The sequence below is a fragment of the Salvelinus sp. IW2-2015 genome, linkage group LG22 (genome assembly GCF_002910315.2).
Source record: "Salvelinus sp. IW2-2015 linkage group LG22, ASM291031v2, whole genome shotgun sequence".
NCBI classification, from domain to species: Eukaryota; Metazoa; Chordata; class Actinopteri; order Salmoniformes; family Salmonidae; genus Salvelinus; species Salvelinus sp. IW2-2015.
Window position 1 is genome coordinate 23,656,491 of NC_036862.1, and position 16,583 is coordinate 23,673,073.

The 16,583-nt window shown below is 44.2% G+C and overlaps 1 protein-coding gene across 2 annotated transcripts in view; it reads left to right on the forward strand.

The window, feature by feature from the left end:
• Positions 1–16,583, forward strand: part of LOC111949468 (transcription elongation factor SPT6) — a 48,897-nt gene that overhangs the window by 30,460 nt on the left and 1,854 nt on the right. For both annotated transcript variants that reach the window (XM_023966679.2, XM_023966680.3), the window contains exons 23-35: positions 11,146–11,313; positions 12,094–12,221; positions 12,393–12,600; positions 12,773–12,920; positions 13,148–13,290; positions 13,482–13,622; positions 13,737–13,932; positions 14,242–14,480; positions 14,648–14,761; positions 14,966–15,090; positions 15,594–15,706; positions 15,813–15,890; positions 16,383–16,561. In XM_023966679.2, coding sequence (XP_023822447.1) covers positions 11,146–11,313; positions 12,094–12,221; positions 12,393–12,600; positions 12,773–12,920; positions 13,148–13,290; positions 13,482–13,622; positions 13,737–13,932; positions 14,242–14,480; positions 14,648–14,761; positions 14,966–15,090; positions 15,594–15,706; positions 15,813–15,890; positions 16,383–16,561 — 1,980 coding nt within the window. The remainder of the gene's footprint in view (positions 1–11,145; positions 11,314–12,093; positions 12,222–12,392; positions 12,601–12,772; positions 12,921–13,147; positions 13,291–13,481; positions 13,623–13,736; positions 13,933–14,241; positions 14,481–14,647; positions 14,762–14,965; positions 15,091–15,593; positions 15,707–15,812; positions 15,891–16,382; positions 16,562–16,583) is intronic.

The following is a 16,583-nucleotide window of genomic DNA, read 5'->3' on the forward strand; positions in this document are numbered from 1 at the left end:
CCAGGAAGAGAGAAAATCATGTAGTGCAGCTCATCCAGGATGGCAACATCAATGCGAGCTGTGGCAAGAAGGTTTGCTGTGTCTGTCAGCGTAGTGTCCAGAGCATGGAGGCGCTACCAGGAGACAGGCCAGTACATCAGGAGACGTGGAGGAGGCCGTAGGAGGGCAACAACCCAGCAGCAGGACCGCTACCTCCGCTTTGTGCAAGGAGGAGCAGGAGGAGCCTGCCAGAGCCCTGCAAAATGACCTCCAGCAGACCACAAATGTGCATGTGTCTACTCAACGGTCAGAAACAGACTCCATGAGGGTGGTATGAGGGCCAACTGTCCACAGGTGGGGTTGTGCTTACAGCCCAACATCGTGCAGGACGTTTGGCATTTGCCAGAGAACACCAAGATTGGCAAATTCGCCACTGGCGCCCTGTGCTTCTTCAGATGAAAGCAGGTTCACACTGAGCACGTGACAGACGTGAAGAGTCTGGAGACGCCATGGAGACGTAATGCTGCATGCAACATCCTCAGCAGCATGAACGGTTTTTGCGGTGGGTCAGTCATGGTGTGGGGTGGCATTTCTTTGGGGGGCCGCACCAGCCCTCCTGTGCTCGCCAGAGGTAGCTGACTGCCATTAGGTAGAGATGAGATCCTCAGACCCTTGTGAGACCATATTGCTGGTGCGGTTGGCCCTGGGTTCCTCCTAATGCAAGACAATGCTAGACCTCATGTGGCTGGAGTGTGTCAGCAGTTCCTGCAAGAGGAAGGCATTGATGCTATGGACTGGCCCGCCCGTTCCAAGACCTGAATCCAATTGAGACATCTGGGACATCATGTCTCGCTCCATCCACCAACGCCATGTTGCCAACAGACTGTCCAGGAGTTGGCGGATGCTTTAGTCCAGGTTGGGAGGAGATCCCTCAGGAGACCATCGCCACCTCATCAGGAGCATGCCCAGGCGTTGTAGGGAGGTCATACAGGCACGTGGAGGCACACACACTACTGAGCCTCATTTTGACTTGTTTTAAGGACATTACATCAAAGTTGGATCAGCCTGTAGTGTGTGTTTTCCACTTTAATTTGAGTGTGACTCCAAATCCAGACCTCCAGGGTTGATAATTTGATTTCATTGATAATTTTTGTTGATTTTGTTGTCAGCACATTCAACTATGTAAAGAAAAAAGTATTTAATAAGAATATTTCATTCATTCAGATCTAGGATGTGTTATTTTAGTGTTCCCTTTATTTTTTTGAGCAGTGTATATTCAGATATCACAAAAGTGAGTACACCCCTCACATTTTTGTAAATATTTGGGATATATCTTTTTCATGTGACAACACTGAAGAAATTACACTTTGCTACAATGTAAAGTAGTGAGTGTACAGCTTGTATAACAGTGTAAATTTGCTGTCCCTCAAAATAACTCAACACACAGCCATTAATGTCTAAACGCTGGCAAAAGTGAGACAACCCTAAGTGAAAATGTTCAATTGGGCCAATATAGCCATTTTCCCCCCCGTGTCATGTGAGCTTACGTTAGTTAACAAGGTCTCAGGGTGAGGTGAATGGGGAGCAGGTGTGTTAAATTTGGTGTCATCGCTCTCACACTCCCTCATACTGACTGGTCACTGGAAGTTCAACATGGCACCTCATGGCAAAGAACTCTCTGAGGATCTGAAAAAAAGAATTGTTGCTCTACATAAAGATGGCCTGGGCTATAAGAAGATTGCCAAGACCCTGAAACTGAGCTGCAGCACGGTGGCCAAGACCATACAGCGGTTTAACTGGACAGGTTCCACTCAGAACAGGCCTCGCCATGGTCGACCAAAGAAGTTGAGTGCACGTGCTCAGCGTCATATCCAGAGGTTGTCTTTGGGAAATAGACGTATGAGTGCTGCCAGCATTGCTGCAGAGGTTAAAGGGGTGGGGGGTCAGCCTGTCAGTGCTCAGACCATACGCCGTACACTGCATCAAATTGGTCTGCATGGCTGTCGTCCCTGAAGGAAGCCTCTTCTAAAGATGATGCACAAGAAAGGCCGCAAACAGTTTGCTGAAGACAAGCAGACTAAGGACATGGATTACTGGAACTATGTCCTGTGGTCTGATGAGACCAAGATAAACTTATTTGGTTCAGATGGTGTCAAGCGTGTGTGGTGGCAACCAGGTGAGGAGTACAAAGACAAGTGTGTCTTGCCTACAGTCAAGCATGGTGGTGGGAGTGTCATGGTCTGGGGCTGCATGAGTGCTGCCGGCACTGGGGAGCTACAGTTCATTGAGGGAACCATGAATGTCAACATGTACTGTGACATACTGAAACAGAGCATGATCCCCTCTCTTCGGAGACTGGGAGTATTCCAACATGATAACGACCCCAAACACACCTCCAAGACGACCACTGCCTTGCTAAAGAAGCTGAGGGTAAAGGTGATAGACTGGCCAAGCATGTCTCCAGACCTAAACCCTATTGAGCATCTGTGGGGCATCCTCAAACGGAAGGTGGAGGAGTGCAAGGTCTCTAACATCCACCAGCTCCGTGATGTCGTCATGGAGGAGTGGAAGAGGACTCCGGTGGCAACCTGTGAAGCTCTGGTTAACTACATGCCCAAGAGGGTTAAGGTAGTGCTGGAAAATGATGGTGGCCACACAAAATATTGACACTTTGTGCCCAATTTGGACATTTTCACTTAGGGGTGTATTCACTTTTGTTGCCAGCGGGTTAGATATTAATGGCTGTGTGAGTTATTTTGAGGGGACAGCAAATTTAGACTGTTATACAAGCTGTACACTCACTACTTTACATTGTAGCAAAGTGTCATTTCTTCAGTGTTGTCACATGAAAAGATATACTCAAATATTTACAAAAACGTGAGGGGTGTACTCACTTTTGTGATATACTGTATGTGTAAGTGAGTGCTGTTTTTTTTTTTTTGTTGCTTTGTCTCTGTTGTTGTATCTCTTAATATGGGTGAAATTCCAATAAAAATACTGTTACAAAAAAAAAAGAAGTAGTGCACTATACAGTGAATAGAGTGCCATTCAGGACGCAACTCCTGTTTCCATTAGGCCAGGCATGCTTGGGAGATCATCATCACCTAGTGGTGGCTTTGATGAAATCACACTGAGGGTTTACAGAGATCCTTTAGAAACCCCTACTAAATGGACGATTCCATGCCTGCATGGCCCAATTTTTTTTGGCGGGGGGGATTTTAGATTGTTCTCAAAATTCTCACATAGAAACTTCATTGGGAGGAAGAATGTTTGATGTGCTATGTTTTTTTGTAAAATCATGATGAAAGTGGCCATTTTAGGACCTTTTTGACCCAATGATCTGTGAACCGTACATGATACAGACAACACCTTGGTGTCATCATACTCCTAACTGCCAGTCTCACGGTAATTAACATAAACACGTTTAGCATCTCCTGGCTTCCACGCATAGCCTACAAGCCACTGATGCAGACCTTTGAAACGTCTACATAAAAATAAAAAATAAAGTCTAATAAATCCATTTCATATAGCCCTCACAATCAATCCATTATTTATTTTAAACAGGTCTTAAGAAACATGTTATGAAGAAAATGTTGTCTATTTCAGAAGAACAGAATAGCATACTCTGAAATGACCGTATGTTATGCCCTGATCTAGCTATGCCATATGGCTGTGGGCCACACTAGTTCATTTAGCATACAAGATTGGCTTAGAATTCCATGGCATTATTTTATATTATTTTATAGTATGAAGAATACAATTGAACGTAGCTGAATAAAATAGAAAGGATATTTTCTCCAAATGATTTCCGAGGGAGTACGCACGTGCGGCTATTCTGTGTTGAGCTGTTAACAAGGAAATAGGTATTCCTATATGCTTATTTTAGCAACTATAGTTGTGATACAAACATTGGGCTATACTGTATGTTTAAATGCTTTTATACATTCTAAGGCTGCATGATGTGACTAATGATGATTTGAAAAAAGTTGCATGGAAGGCATGAGCTCTGCTTTGTTTCTTGTGCAGGCTGCACACACTTCATCAGTCTCTCATTCATAATTTGACAAGCACTTGATAATATTCTCACCATGCCTTGAATTTATTGGCGGCATCTCCCTTGTGTGGCCGTAATGCCCCCTTCTCTTGGCAGCCGTGCTCCAAAGCACCTCTCACTTACATGACTCTCTCAGATATTTCAATTGTTATTAGCCAATGCCCGTCACGTGATCGGGTCCTTCTCACAGGCATCTCAGCTCCGAAGTAGGCTACAAGTGAAGACTGACACATCGGGGACGTAACTGCGCGCGTCCGTCTTATCGAATTCCGAGGTGCATATTAAAGAATTTAGTTTTTGTCAGCCACCAAGATGAGTAGGCCTAATGAACAGCGAAAGCACTAGCCTATGTCAATCTACTATCCCAAATAGTACAAAAGTTGACCTATTCTATTGGTCAACTTGTCCTTCTGTGTGAGAAATAAATATTCCAAACATACTCTGGGACAGTTGTGGGATGCGATAGAACCCAAATTACACTGAACAAAAATATCAACGCAACATGTGAAGTGTTGGTCCCATGTTTCATAAACTGAAATAAAATATCCTGGAAATGTTCCATATGCACAAAAAGCTTATTTCTCTCAAATTTCATGCCCAAATTTGTTTACATCCCTACTAGTGAGCATTTCTCCTTTGCCAAGATAATCCATCAACCTGGCAAATGTGGCATATCAAGAAGCTGATTTAAACAGCATGATCATTACACATGTGTACCTTGTGCTGGGGGACAATAAAAGGTAACTCTAAAATGCCACAGTTTTGAGGGAGCGTGCAGTTGTCCTGCTGACTGCAGGAATGTTCACCAGAGCTGTTGGCAGAGCATTTTATGTTAATGTCTCTACTATGATCCGCCTCCAACATTGTTTTAGAGAATGTGGCAGTACGTCCAACCGGCCTCACAACCGCAGACTGTGTGTACGGCGTCGTGTGGGTGAGTGGTATTCTGATGTCAACATTGTGAACAGAGTGCCCCATGGTGGCGGTGGGGTTATGGTATGGGCAGGCATAAGCTACGGACAATGAACACAATTCCATTTTATTGATTGGCAATTTCAATGCACAAAAACACCGCAACACCGCACCCATTTTTTTCAAGGTGTCTGTTCCCAGTCATGTGAAATCCATAGATTAAGGCCTAATGAATTTATTTCAATTGATTGATTTCCTCAAATGAACATTAACTCAGTAAAATCATTGAAATTGTTGCAACAAAAAAAGCAATGAGGCTGATGCAACAGATCAGAACGTTTATCTTAAAACGTTTATAAACTATTTGGCTATTTCTTCACATTATAAGTACAGCAATGCGCACACGGCAGTAGGCTATAAGCACAAATATTCCAAAATGCAATCAATTAGCTCCCGCTGTTCTCAAAAGTGACCGCAAATGAGATTATGGATGTAATGCTTTATTATAAAGGTGCATATTTATGGTGAAACTTATCTTCCCTAAACTTGAAACTCACGCACCCACTTTGTATACCAGTAAGGRTCTACACCAGTTGTAAAGCGGATTAATGTGCTTAATTTTAAGAAGTAATTTGATCACTTAAGTTGTGATACAAACCTTATCAAAACATATAGGCCTATGGGCTAGACTACATGAGGTGTGCGACTATGATTTGAAAAGGTCACACAGAAAAAAGGCATGTGCTGTTTCTTGCCTTACTGCACAGGCTGGGCATCATTCACAAGTGATAATCCATCAATCACAAGTGATAATACATCATTCACAAGTGATGTAGCAGTCAGGCGTCTTTGTCTTCATCTTGTCGTGTCCCGTGTATTATATATATTTATATATATCTTTTTATATATTTTTTCTTCGCATATATTTTTTACATTTTTCTTAACTCCAACTTCAACATACTCTCCTGCAACCCGCCTCACCCAATGTGGTATAGATCTGKTATTTTCTTTACTTTAGAACCAGAACCCCCAACAGAAGCTAGCTAGTAGTCAGCTAGCCACTGCTAGCGGTCATCACCTAACCTTTAGCTCGGACAACTCCTGCCAGTCTGCACAGCTCGATTACCGGACTGTTAGCTGAAGAGGTCCATCAGCCAATTTCTTGGGCTACTATACCTATTTTTCCAATTGGCCTGGACCCTTTTACTACACGTACCCCTGCTGATCCATCACAACTGGTCTGCCGATGTAACCGCACAAGGGGGCTACAACAGACTTCTTCCGTCGCAACGTCCCTCTAAGGCCCTTCTGCTAGCCCCGGCCCGCTAGCTGTCTGAATCGCCGTGTCTCCAGCCCGCCCAGCTCCTCACTGGACCCTGTGATCACTCGGCTACACATGCCTCTCCCTAATGTCAATATGCCTTGTCCATTGCTGTTTTGGTCAGTGATTATTGTCTTATTTCACTGTAGAGCCTCCAGCCCTGCTCAATATGCCTCAGCTAACCCTCTTGTCCCACCTCCCACACATGCGGTGACCTTACCTGGTTTAATTGATGTCTCTAGAGACAATACCTCTCTCATCGTCACTCAATGCCTAGGTTTACCTCCACTTTGTCTGGACATTATGCCTTGAATCTATTCTTCCGTGCCCAGAAATCTGCTCCTTTTACTCTCTGTTCCGAACGTACTAGACGACCAGTTCTTATGGCCTTTAGCCGTACCCTTATCCTACTTTTCCTCTGTTCCTCTGGTGATGTAGAGGTTAATCCAGGCCCTGCAGTGCCTAGCTGCACTCCCATTCCCCAGGCGCTCTCATTTGTTGACTTCTGTAACCGTAAAAGCCGTGGTTTCATGCATGTTGACATTAGAAGCCTCCTCCCTAAGTTTGTTTTATTCACTGCTTTAGCACACTCTGCCAACCTGGATGTCCTAGCCGTGTCTGAATCCTGGCTTAGGAAGGCCACCAAAAACCCAGAAATGTCCATCCCATTTTCCAACAAGATAGAACTGCCAAAGGGGGCGGAGTTMCAATCTACTGCAGTGATAGCCTGCAGAGTTCTGTCTTACTATCCAGGTCTGTGCCCAAACAATTTGAGCTTCTACTTTTAAAAATCCACCTTTCCAGAAACATGTCTTTCACCGTTGCCGCTTGCTATAGACCACCTTCTGCCCCCAGCTGTGCCCTGGACACCATATGTGAATTGATTGCCCCCCATCTATCTTCAGAGCTCGTTGTAACGGTTTCTCTCCTCCTCTACGTCTGAAGAGGAGGAGTAGGGATTGGACCAAAACGCAGCGTTGTATGCAGACATAAAGAATTTATTTCAACAAGACGAAAATACGAAGAACACTTGAATAGATTACAAAAACAACAAAACGACGTAGACAGACCTGAACTTGAGAACTTACAATATAACACGAAGAACYCACGAACAGGAACAGACTAACCAAACGAACGAACACGAAACAGTCCCGTGTGGTGRGACAGACACAGACACAGGAACAATCACCCACAAACAAACAGTGAGAACAGCCTACCTTAATATGGTTCTCAATCAGAGGAAACGTAAAACACCTGTCCCTGATTGAGAACCATATCAGGCCAATAGACAAATAACCTAAACATAGAAACACATAACATAGAATGCCCACCCCAACTCACGCCCTGACCAACTAAACACATACAAAAACAAGGAAAACAGGTCAGGAACGTGACACTCGTGCTGTTAGGTGACCTAAACTGGGACATGCTTAACACCCCGGCAATCCTACAATCTAAGCTTGATGCCCTCAATCTCACACAAATTATCAATGAACCTACCAGGTACAACCCCAAATCCGTAAACACAGGCACCCTTCATAGATATCATCCTAACCAACCTGCCCTCCAAATACACCTCCGCTGTCTTCAACCAGGATCTCAGCGATCACTGCCTCGTTGCTTGCGTCCGTAATGGGTCTGCGGTCAAACGACCACTTTTCATCACTGTCAAACGCTCCCTAAAACACTTCAGCGAGCAGGCCTTTCTAATCGACCTGGCCCGTGTATCCTGGAAGGATATTGACCTCATTCCGTTAGTAGAAGATGCCTGTTTATTCTTTAAAAGTGCTTTCCTCACAATCTTAAATAAGCATGCCCAATTCAAAAAATGTAGAACCAGGAACAGATATACCCCGTGGTTCACTCCAGACCTGACTGCCCTTGACCAGCACAAAAACATCCTGTGGCGTACTGCATTAGCATCAAATAGCCCCCGCGATATGCAACTTTTCAGGGAAGTTAGGAACCAATATACACAGGCAGTTAGAAAAGCAAAGGTTAGCTTTTTCAAACAGAAATTTGCATCCTGCAGCACAAACTCCAAAAAGTTATGGGACACTGTAAAGTCCATGGAGAATAAGAGCACCTCCTCCCAGCCGCCCACTGCACTGAGGCTAGGAAACATAAATAAATACACGATAATTGAGAATTTCAATAAGCATTTTTCTTCGGCTAGCCATGCTTTCCACCTGGCCACCCCTACCCTGGTCAACAGCCCTGCACCCCCCACAGCAACTTGCCCAAGCCTCCCCCATTTCTCCTTCACCCAAATCAAGATAGCTGATGTTCTGAAAGAGCTGCAAAATCTGGACCCCTATAAATCAGCTGTGCTAGACAATCTGGACCCTCTCTAAAATGATCAGCCAAAATAGTTGCAACCCCTATTACTAGCCTGTTCAACCTTTCTTTCGTATCGTCTGAGATCCCCGAAGTTTGGAAAGCTGCCCCGGTCATCCCCCTCTTCAAAGGGGGAGACACTCTAGACCCAAACTGCTACAGACCTATATCTATCCTACCCTGCCTTTCTAAGGTCTTTGAAAGCCAAGTTAGCAAACAGATCACAGTCCATTTCGAATCCCACCGTACCTTATCCGCTATGCAATCTGGTTTCCGAGCTGGTCATGGGTGCGCCTCAGCCACGCTCAAGGTCCTAAATGATATCATAACCTCCATCGATAAGAGACAATACTGTGCAACTGTATTCATAGACCTGGCCAAGGCTTTCGACTCTGTCAATCACCACATTCTTATCGGCAGATTCAACAGCCTTGGTTTCTCAAATGACTGCTTCACCTGGTTCACCAACTACTTCTCAGACAGAGTTCAGTGTGTTAAGCTGGAGGGCCTGTTGTCTGGACCTCTGGCAGTCTCTATGGGGGTGCCACAGGGTTAAATTCTCATGCCGACTCTCTTCTCTGTATACATCAATGATGTCGCTCTTGCTGCTTGTGATTCTCTGATCCACCTCTACGCAGACGACACCATTCTGTATACTTCTGGCCCTTCTTTGAACACTGTGTTAACTAACCGCCAGACAAGTTTCAATGCCATACAACTCTCCTTCTGTGGCCTCCAACTGCTCTTAAATGCAAGTAAAACTAAATGCATGCTCTTCAACCGATCGCTACCAGCACCTGCCCGCCCGTCCAGCATCACTACTCTGGACGTTCTGACTTAGAATATGGGGACATCTACAAATGCCTATGTGTATGGTTAGACTGTAAACTCTCCTTCCAGACTCACATTAAGCATCTCCAATCCAAAATTAAATCTAGAATCGGCTTCCTATTTCGCAACAAAGCATCCTTCACTCATGCTGCCAAACATACCCTCGTAAAACTGACTGTCCTATCGATCCTTGACTTCGGCGATGTCATTTACAAGATAGCCTCCAACACTCAGCAAATTGGATGCAGTCTATCACAGTGTCATCCGCTTTGTCACCAAAGCCCCATATACTACCCACCACTGCGACCTGAATGCTCTCGTTGGCTGGCCCTCGCTTCATATTTGTCGCCAAACCCACTGGCTCCAGGTCATCTATAAGTCTTTGCTAGGTAAAGCCCCACCTTATCTCAGCTCACTGGTCACCATAGCAGCACCCACCTGTAGCACACGCTCCAGCAGGTATATTTCACTGGTCACCCTCAATGCCAATTCCTACTTTGGCCGCCTTTCCTTCCAGTTCTTTGCTGCCAATGACTGGAACGAATTGCAAAAATCACTGAAGCTGGAGACTCATATCTCCCTCACTAACTTTAAGGACCAGCTGTCAGAGCAGCTCACAGATCACAGCACCTGTACATAGCCCATCTGTAAATAGCCCATCCAACTACCTCATCCCCATACTGTTATTTTTTTTTTGTGCCCTTTTGCACCCCAGTATCTCTACTTGCACATCATCATCTGCACATCTATCACTCCAGTGTTTAATTGCTAAATTGTAATTATTTTGCCACTATGGCCTATGTATTGCCTTACCTCCTTTATCTTACCTCATTTGCACACACTGTATATAGACTTTTTTTCCTATTGTGTTATTGACTGTATGTTTGTTTATTTTTTGCGCTTTTGCCATGGTTCATTTTCATTCCAGCCAGGTAGGCTATACACCTGTTGTAAAGCAAAGCAATTTTCTTAATATTAGGTTATTTGAGAAATAAATATAGTAGGCTTAGCCTATAGAAAGCTGATGGGAACCTCCTCTTTTTAATAGAAGCCATTAAAACTCTGTTTTCTCACGTAATTGAATAGCCTATAGATTACATTTTCGATTACATTTGCATTGATGCCAGAGTCATTAGAGGGACAATAGAGTGCTGAGTTTGGTAGGCTACTAATGACCATCAGCAGCATTAGAGCTTGAAGAGGCCTAGTTACCGTGACTAAATGGTCACGTGGAATTTGACTGCGGTCATGACTCTGGTCACCGTAACAGCCCTAGCTGTGATTGGTTAATAACCTATAATGTCAATGTATAAAATGGAGAGCCCACTCTCGAAATGTAATGTGTTTAAAGAGTATATTGTTCCAAACACCAAGATGTCTGTAACATGTACGGTTCACGGATCATAGGGTCTTACAGGATGCAGGTATAGGTTTTTAAAAAGGCCTAAAATGGTTCCAAWTTTTTTTTTGTGATACAAATTTTAAAAGCATGTTAAACATCCTTCCTCCCAATTAAGTTTTTGTGAGAATTCCCAGAACAATCTGTGATAACATAAATATTTTCGGGCCATGCTGGAATGGAATGACCCAAATGCAGTAGCAAGTCTAGTTGACTGTACATGATAATCATAGTCTGGTTTGAATCAAAGTCTGTGAATCAATGTGTCTGTAAAGAGTGAGTCTAACTGTTCTCTGTTTGCTTCCCACACAGGAGCATGTAGTGAAGGAGGACCTGCTGAATGCTCTGTACTGTGAGTTCATCAACCGGGTGAATGAAGTGGGTGTGGATGTGAACCGGGCCATGGCCCACCCCTACACCCAGAGCCTGGTGCAGTACGTCTGTGGCCTGGGGCCCAGGAAGGGATCCCACCTGCTCAGGGTAAGACATAGATCACATAAGGCATCTAGATTTCCAACATGTTAATACAATGTAATTAAAGTGTTACTACACAAATATAAAAGCAACAATATACCAAGTGTTACCAGATAGAATTGATCAATATACAGTAGCAATATGTACCTATATGTTTTTATTATTATAGTTTCTCAGTACTCTACTGCAGGGGTTCCTCAACTTTTTCACTCAGGCCCCCCCTTCCAGCATTGTGGGAAATCCCACTCCCGCACTTGCACTCGCGTCACATCTATTTCTATGGGCGCAAGCACTGTTCATGACACAAACTGTTCACACCCCTCTTGTTGGTGGAGAGAACATTTTGCAGGTTTAAAGTTTATTTTCRGCAATTCTACACATTTTGTCATAGGGTGCAGAGAAGATTTTGCTGTTTTAAAGCAAATTTTCTTGCAATTCTATACATGTCTAATGTGTATTCATGTGATATTTGAATGACTCAAACATTACCACAGATCTATGGGCAAAAAAACCTAGCAAAAAAAACTTTATCTGACATGGGCTAYTTGATCTGGACATTTCTGACAAGTTATAAATAGCTCTCTAAGGTATACAATGACTGACATGACAAGAGAAAACTGATGATGCACTACTCGAAATTGCACCTTTGGCATTTTGCTATTACAACTTTCAAGAGTAAGTTTAAAGCCGGACCCTGCGCAACCCACAGTTTGGGAACCACTGCTCTACTGTACTGACATCTGAACAGATACTTTTACATGTACACTTATCCATCTCTGTTTCCAGATCCTGAAGCAAAATAACACTCGTCTGGAAAACCGCACTCAACTGGTCACCATGTGTCACATGGGCCCCAAGGTCTTCATCAACTGTGCTGGTTTCATCAAGATTGACACAGCTTCACTTGGAGACAGGTCGGTCTCAGAACATTGGACATGGTCATTCATGCAATACTGCAGAAAATTCCTGAGACTAAAAACCATATTTTGTTTTTAAATTTAACTCATAATAGTAACATTCACTACTACTTTTATTGACATCATCACACAGCCAATTCACTAAATAGTGTCTTTCCCTACCTGCAGTACTGACTCCTATATTGAGGTTCTGGATGGATCGCGGGTGCACCCAGAGACCTACGAGTGGGCCAGGAAGATGGCCGTGGATGCCCTGGAGTACGATGAGTCAGCGGAGGACGCCAACCCGGCCGGAGCACTGGAGGAGATCCTGGAAAACCCGGAGCGGCTCAAAGACCTAGACTTGGACGCCTTTGCTGAGGAGCTGGAAAGACAGGTCAGTGTGGGAGATGTCGGCTGCATCCCAGAAGTAGTGCACTATATAGGGAATAGGGTGCCATTTGGAACACATCCGTTGTCCTACTCTGGGTGGTTATGAAGAGCTTGCATCCTCTTCCTGATCTGAGGACATTGTAGTGTTCACTGTTTGAGACTCTCTGTGTCCACAGGGCTATGGTAACAAGGGCATCACCCTGTATGACATCCGTGCTGAGCTGAGCTGCAGGTACAAAGACCTGAGGTCCACCTACAGAGGACCTAACACAGAGGAGATCTTCAACCTGCTCACCAAGGAGACACCAGAGACCTTTTACATCGGTACGTAATGTTCCTTCTCAACCAGGGCCTTATTGATATCTCTTTCAAAATGATGGGTTAACACGCACACTACCATGCTTTTTTGGTGCAGGGAGTCACAGCCCTGCACCAATGTGCAGGGAGTCACAGCCACTATGTGGACATAGTAGAAAACATGTATAACTCCCTTATTGGTATCTCAACACTGTTTTCATGGTCTCGGTCTGTCTGTCTTCGTGGCTCTCTAGGTAAACTGATCACCAGTGTGGTGACAGGCATTGCTCACCGCCGCCCCCAGGGTGAGAGTTATGACCAGGCCATAAGGAATGATGAGACAGGTCTGTGGCAGTGTCCTTTCTGTCAGCAGGATAACTTCCCTGAGCTCAGCGAGGTGAGAATCTGATATGCTCCATATTCTGCTACAATCTATACTCGCACACTGTGAGTGACAGCCCATCTGAAGAGTGGTGGGTTATCGGGTTTTAAGTTCCTAGATTATTGTTATTTGTTGCTATAGTTTTATTGACCACAGCTGTCTTTTTGATCAACAAAGTCTGACATAGCCTCTGTTTTCTTTGGCAGGTGTGGAATCATTTTGACAGTGGCTCCTGCCCTGGCCAAGCTATTGGGGTCCGCTGTCGCATGGACAACGGAGTCACCGGCTTTATCCCAACCAAGTTCCTCAGTGACAAAGTGGTCAAGCACCCTGAAGAAAGGGTTAAGGTATTACTGTAGTTTCCCCCAAAATATCTCTCGATTTCAGTATAACTAACAGTCAATTACCAAAGTCATAACACTTTATAAAAGTCATATAACACTAACTTGAACCTGCTGTAGGTGGGCATGACAGTGCACTGCAGGATCATGAAGATTGACATTGAGAAGCTCAGTGTGGATCTGACCTGTCGGACATCAGACCTGTCGGATAAGAACAATGAGTGGAAGCTTCCCAAGGACACCTACTACGACTTTGACACTGAGACAGAGGATGTGAAGCAGGAGGAGGAGGCCAAGAAGAAACAGCAGAGAACAAGTGTGAACCTGTCTGAGATCTTACTGTACAACTCTAGATGGAGAACATAGCTGGAATTGATAAATGGATAAAATTACATTATTGATTCATCTTTTATTATTGGTTGATTTTGGTAATGGTAGTAAGAGTAGATTTTAGGCTAGTTTCCGGGACACAGATTAAGCCTAGTCCTGGAATAAGAAGCATGGTCATTGGAAATGTTCAATTTAAAGTGTTTTTTAGTCCAGGACTAGGCTACATCTGTGTCTGGGAGAGCAGGCCTAATAATATAATACCAAACGCTAAAATACATATTTCCACTCCCTGAAGCCTACATCAAGAGGGTGATAGCCCACCCATCGTTCCATAACATCAACTTCAAGCAGGCAGAGAAGATGATGGAGTCCATGGACCAAGGAGATGTGATCATCAGGCCCAGCAGTAAGGGAGAGAACCACCTGACTGTTACTTGGAAGGTTGCTGATGGCATCTACCAGCACATTGACGTACGAGAGGAGGGCAAGGAGAACGCCTTCAGCCTGGGACATACCCTGTGGATCAACACTGAGGTCAGCTCCATTCACAGGCTTCTTCATTATGAAGCAGTATATGCCTGTATGAATATAATTATGTGCGTCCCTATATAATCCACAGAAGTAGTGCACTATGTAGGGAATAGGGCGCCATTTGGCATGAAACCAATGTGTTTCACTAGGTTGTTTGACCTTTTTCTCAGGAATTTGAAGATCTGGATGAAATCACAGCCAGATACGTTCAACCAATGGCTGCGTTTGCTCGCGATCTACTTGGTCACAAGTATTTTCAAGAATGCAATGGTGGAGACCGAAAGGTAGGAACAAGGATATACTTTCTTTAAATTCACAGTATCATTGTGTATGAATGTGTATTTATGTGTGTATAAGTCTATCTGCCAGTGTGTGTGTGTGTGTTTGAGAGAGAGAGAATAAGAGTTTCAAAGAGACAGATGGGATAGAAACCTTTTCAATTCTCTTCGATTGATCATCAGCTGCCATCCCTGTTTTTTGAATTGCAGAAAATGGAGGAGGTCTTGGTGAAAAGCAAGAAGGAAAAGCCTACATTCATCCCCTACTATGTGTCTGCCTGTAGAGAGCTGCCAGGGAAGTTTCTGCTCGGTTACCAGCCCCGCGGAAAACCAAGGTTACCTCAGGACTGCCAACCACACTAGCCGCTGCCTTTGTCATTCAAATAAACACCCATTCATACAATGCATGAATTTGCATAGATATAGAAATGCTGGAGATGTACTTGGCTTCATTTTCTTTCATGTGCAATTGACACCCTAAAGAAAAAGCTCTCGTGTTGGAAATGGAACTGCCTCACCCCCAAAACCCAAACACAGAATGTGTGTCAGTACAGTAGGGGAAGCATAAAGCACCTTTTTGTCTCTGCCGCTGTTGCCTGCCAAGAGAAAGAGTGATTATTGGTGCTTGTTTAGAGACATGAAAGGACATAAACATTAACCCTTATTTACTTCTCTCTCACTCGCTCAGGAGGGTTTGTCACATGTATCCACAGTAATCATCACTGTTCAGTGAACTTTCATAAAGTACTATACTGTGGTGTTGTAATGTAATGTCACAATGTACTGTCATTGTTATATTGTCATAATCAGAATGGCATGACTTTTCTCTGGCATGCAGGGTTGAGTTTGTGACTGTCACGCCTGAGGGGTTCAGATACAGAGGCCAGATTTTTCCCACAGTCAATGGACTCTTCCGCTGGTTCAAAGACCATTTCCAGGAGCCAGTGGCAGGTCAGAGCCTACACAGAATGCCACACAATGAAACCTACAGTCCAGGGTAATCGTGCTCTAATAATGGATCACTTCTGTTATCTGATATTTGGTATTTCTCCTACAGGGATTACTCCCAGCAGTAGCAGTAGAACACGAACCCCAGCCTCTGTCAATGCCACGCCAGCCAATATTAACATTGCAGGTCAGTTTAGTGCTGGGACGGTACCAGTATCGCCATATTTTTCCCATGGCAAAAAGGAAAACACGAAGCAGATTAAACTCTTTGGTTATTTAAAAACCTGCTGTATGTAGAATATTGTGTGCTATAGCTTGGTAAGAATACATACATGTGACTCTGGATGACAACATAATTATGTTTGTTTCCAGCATTAGGGCTGTTTTCCTAAAGAAGTTAAATCTGCGTTGTGTTTTGTTTCCTTGCCACGATACTAACGAGTATCGTGATACTGGTATTGTCCCGGCCCTATGTCAGTTATTGTGTATACTCACTCCCCAGGATTTCTATGGCTATGATATACTGTATGTTACCTCAATTGGTTTTTAACATTTCATACATCCTAAGGTTGAAATCGTCAGCATTTTAAGGACTTTTAAGAAACAGTTTCTCTGTTTAATCTTCTCCTAATGTATAAAGTTGTATGTGTTATGTATGCCCTGTGTGTCTGTCACTCAGATCTGACTCGTGCAGTGAACGCCCTCCCTCAGAACATGACCTCTCAGATGTTCAGTGCCATTGCCGCGGTAACGGGCCAGGGCCAGAACCCCAACACCACACCTGCCGGATGGGCATCCAGCCAGTACGGCTATACTGGTGGCAGCAGCGGCGGAGGGGGGAGCAGCAGCGCCTATCATGTACGTTTGGAATACACAGACG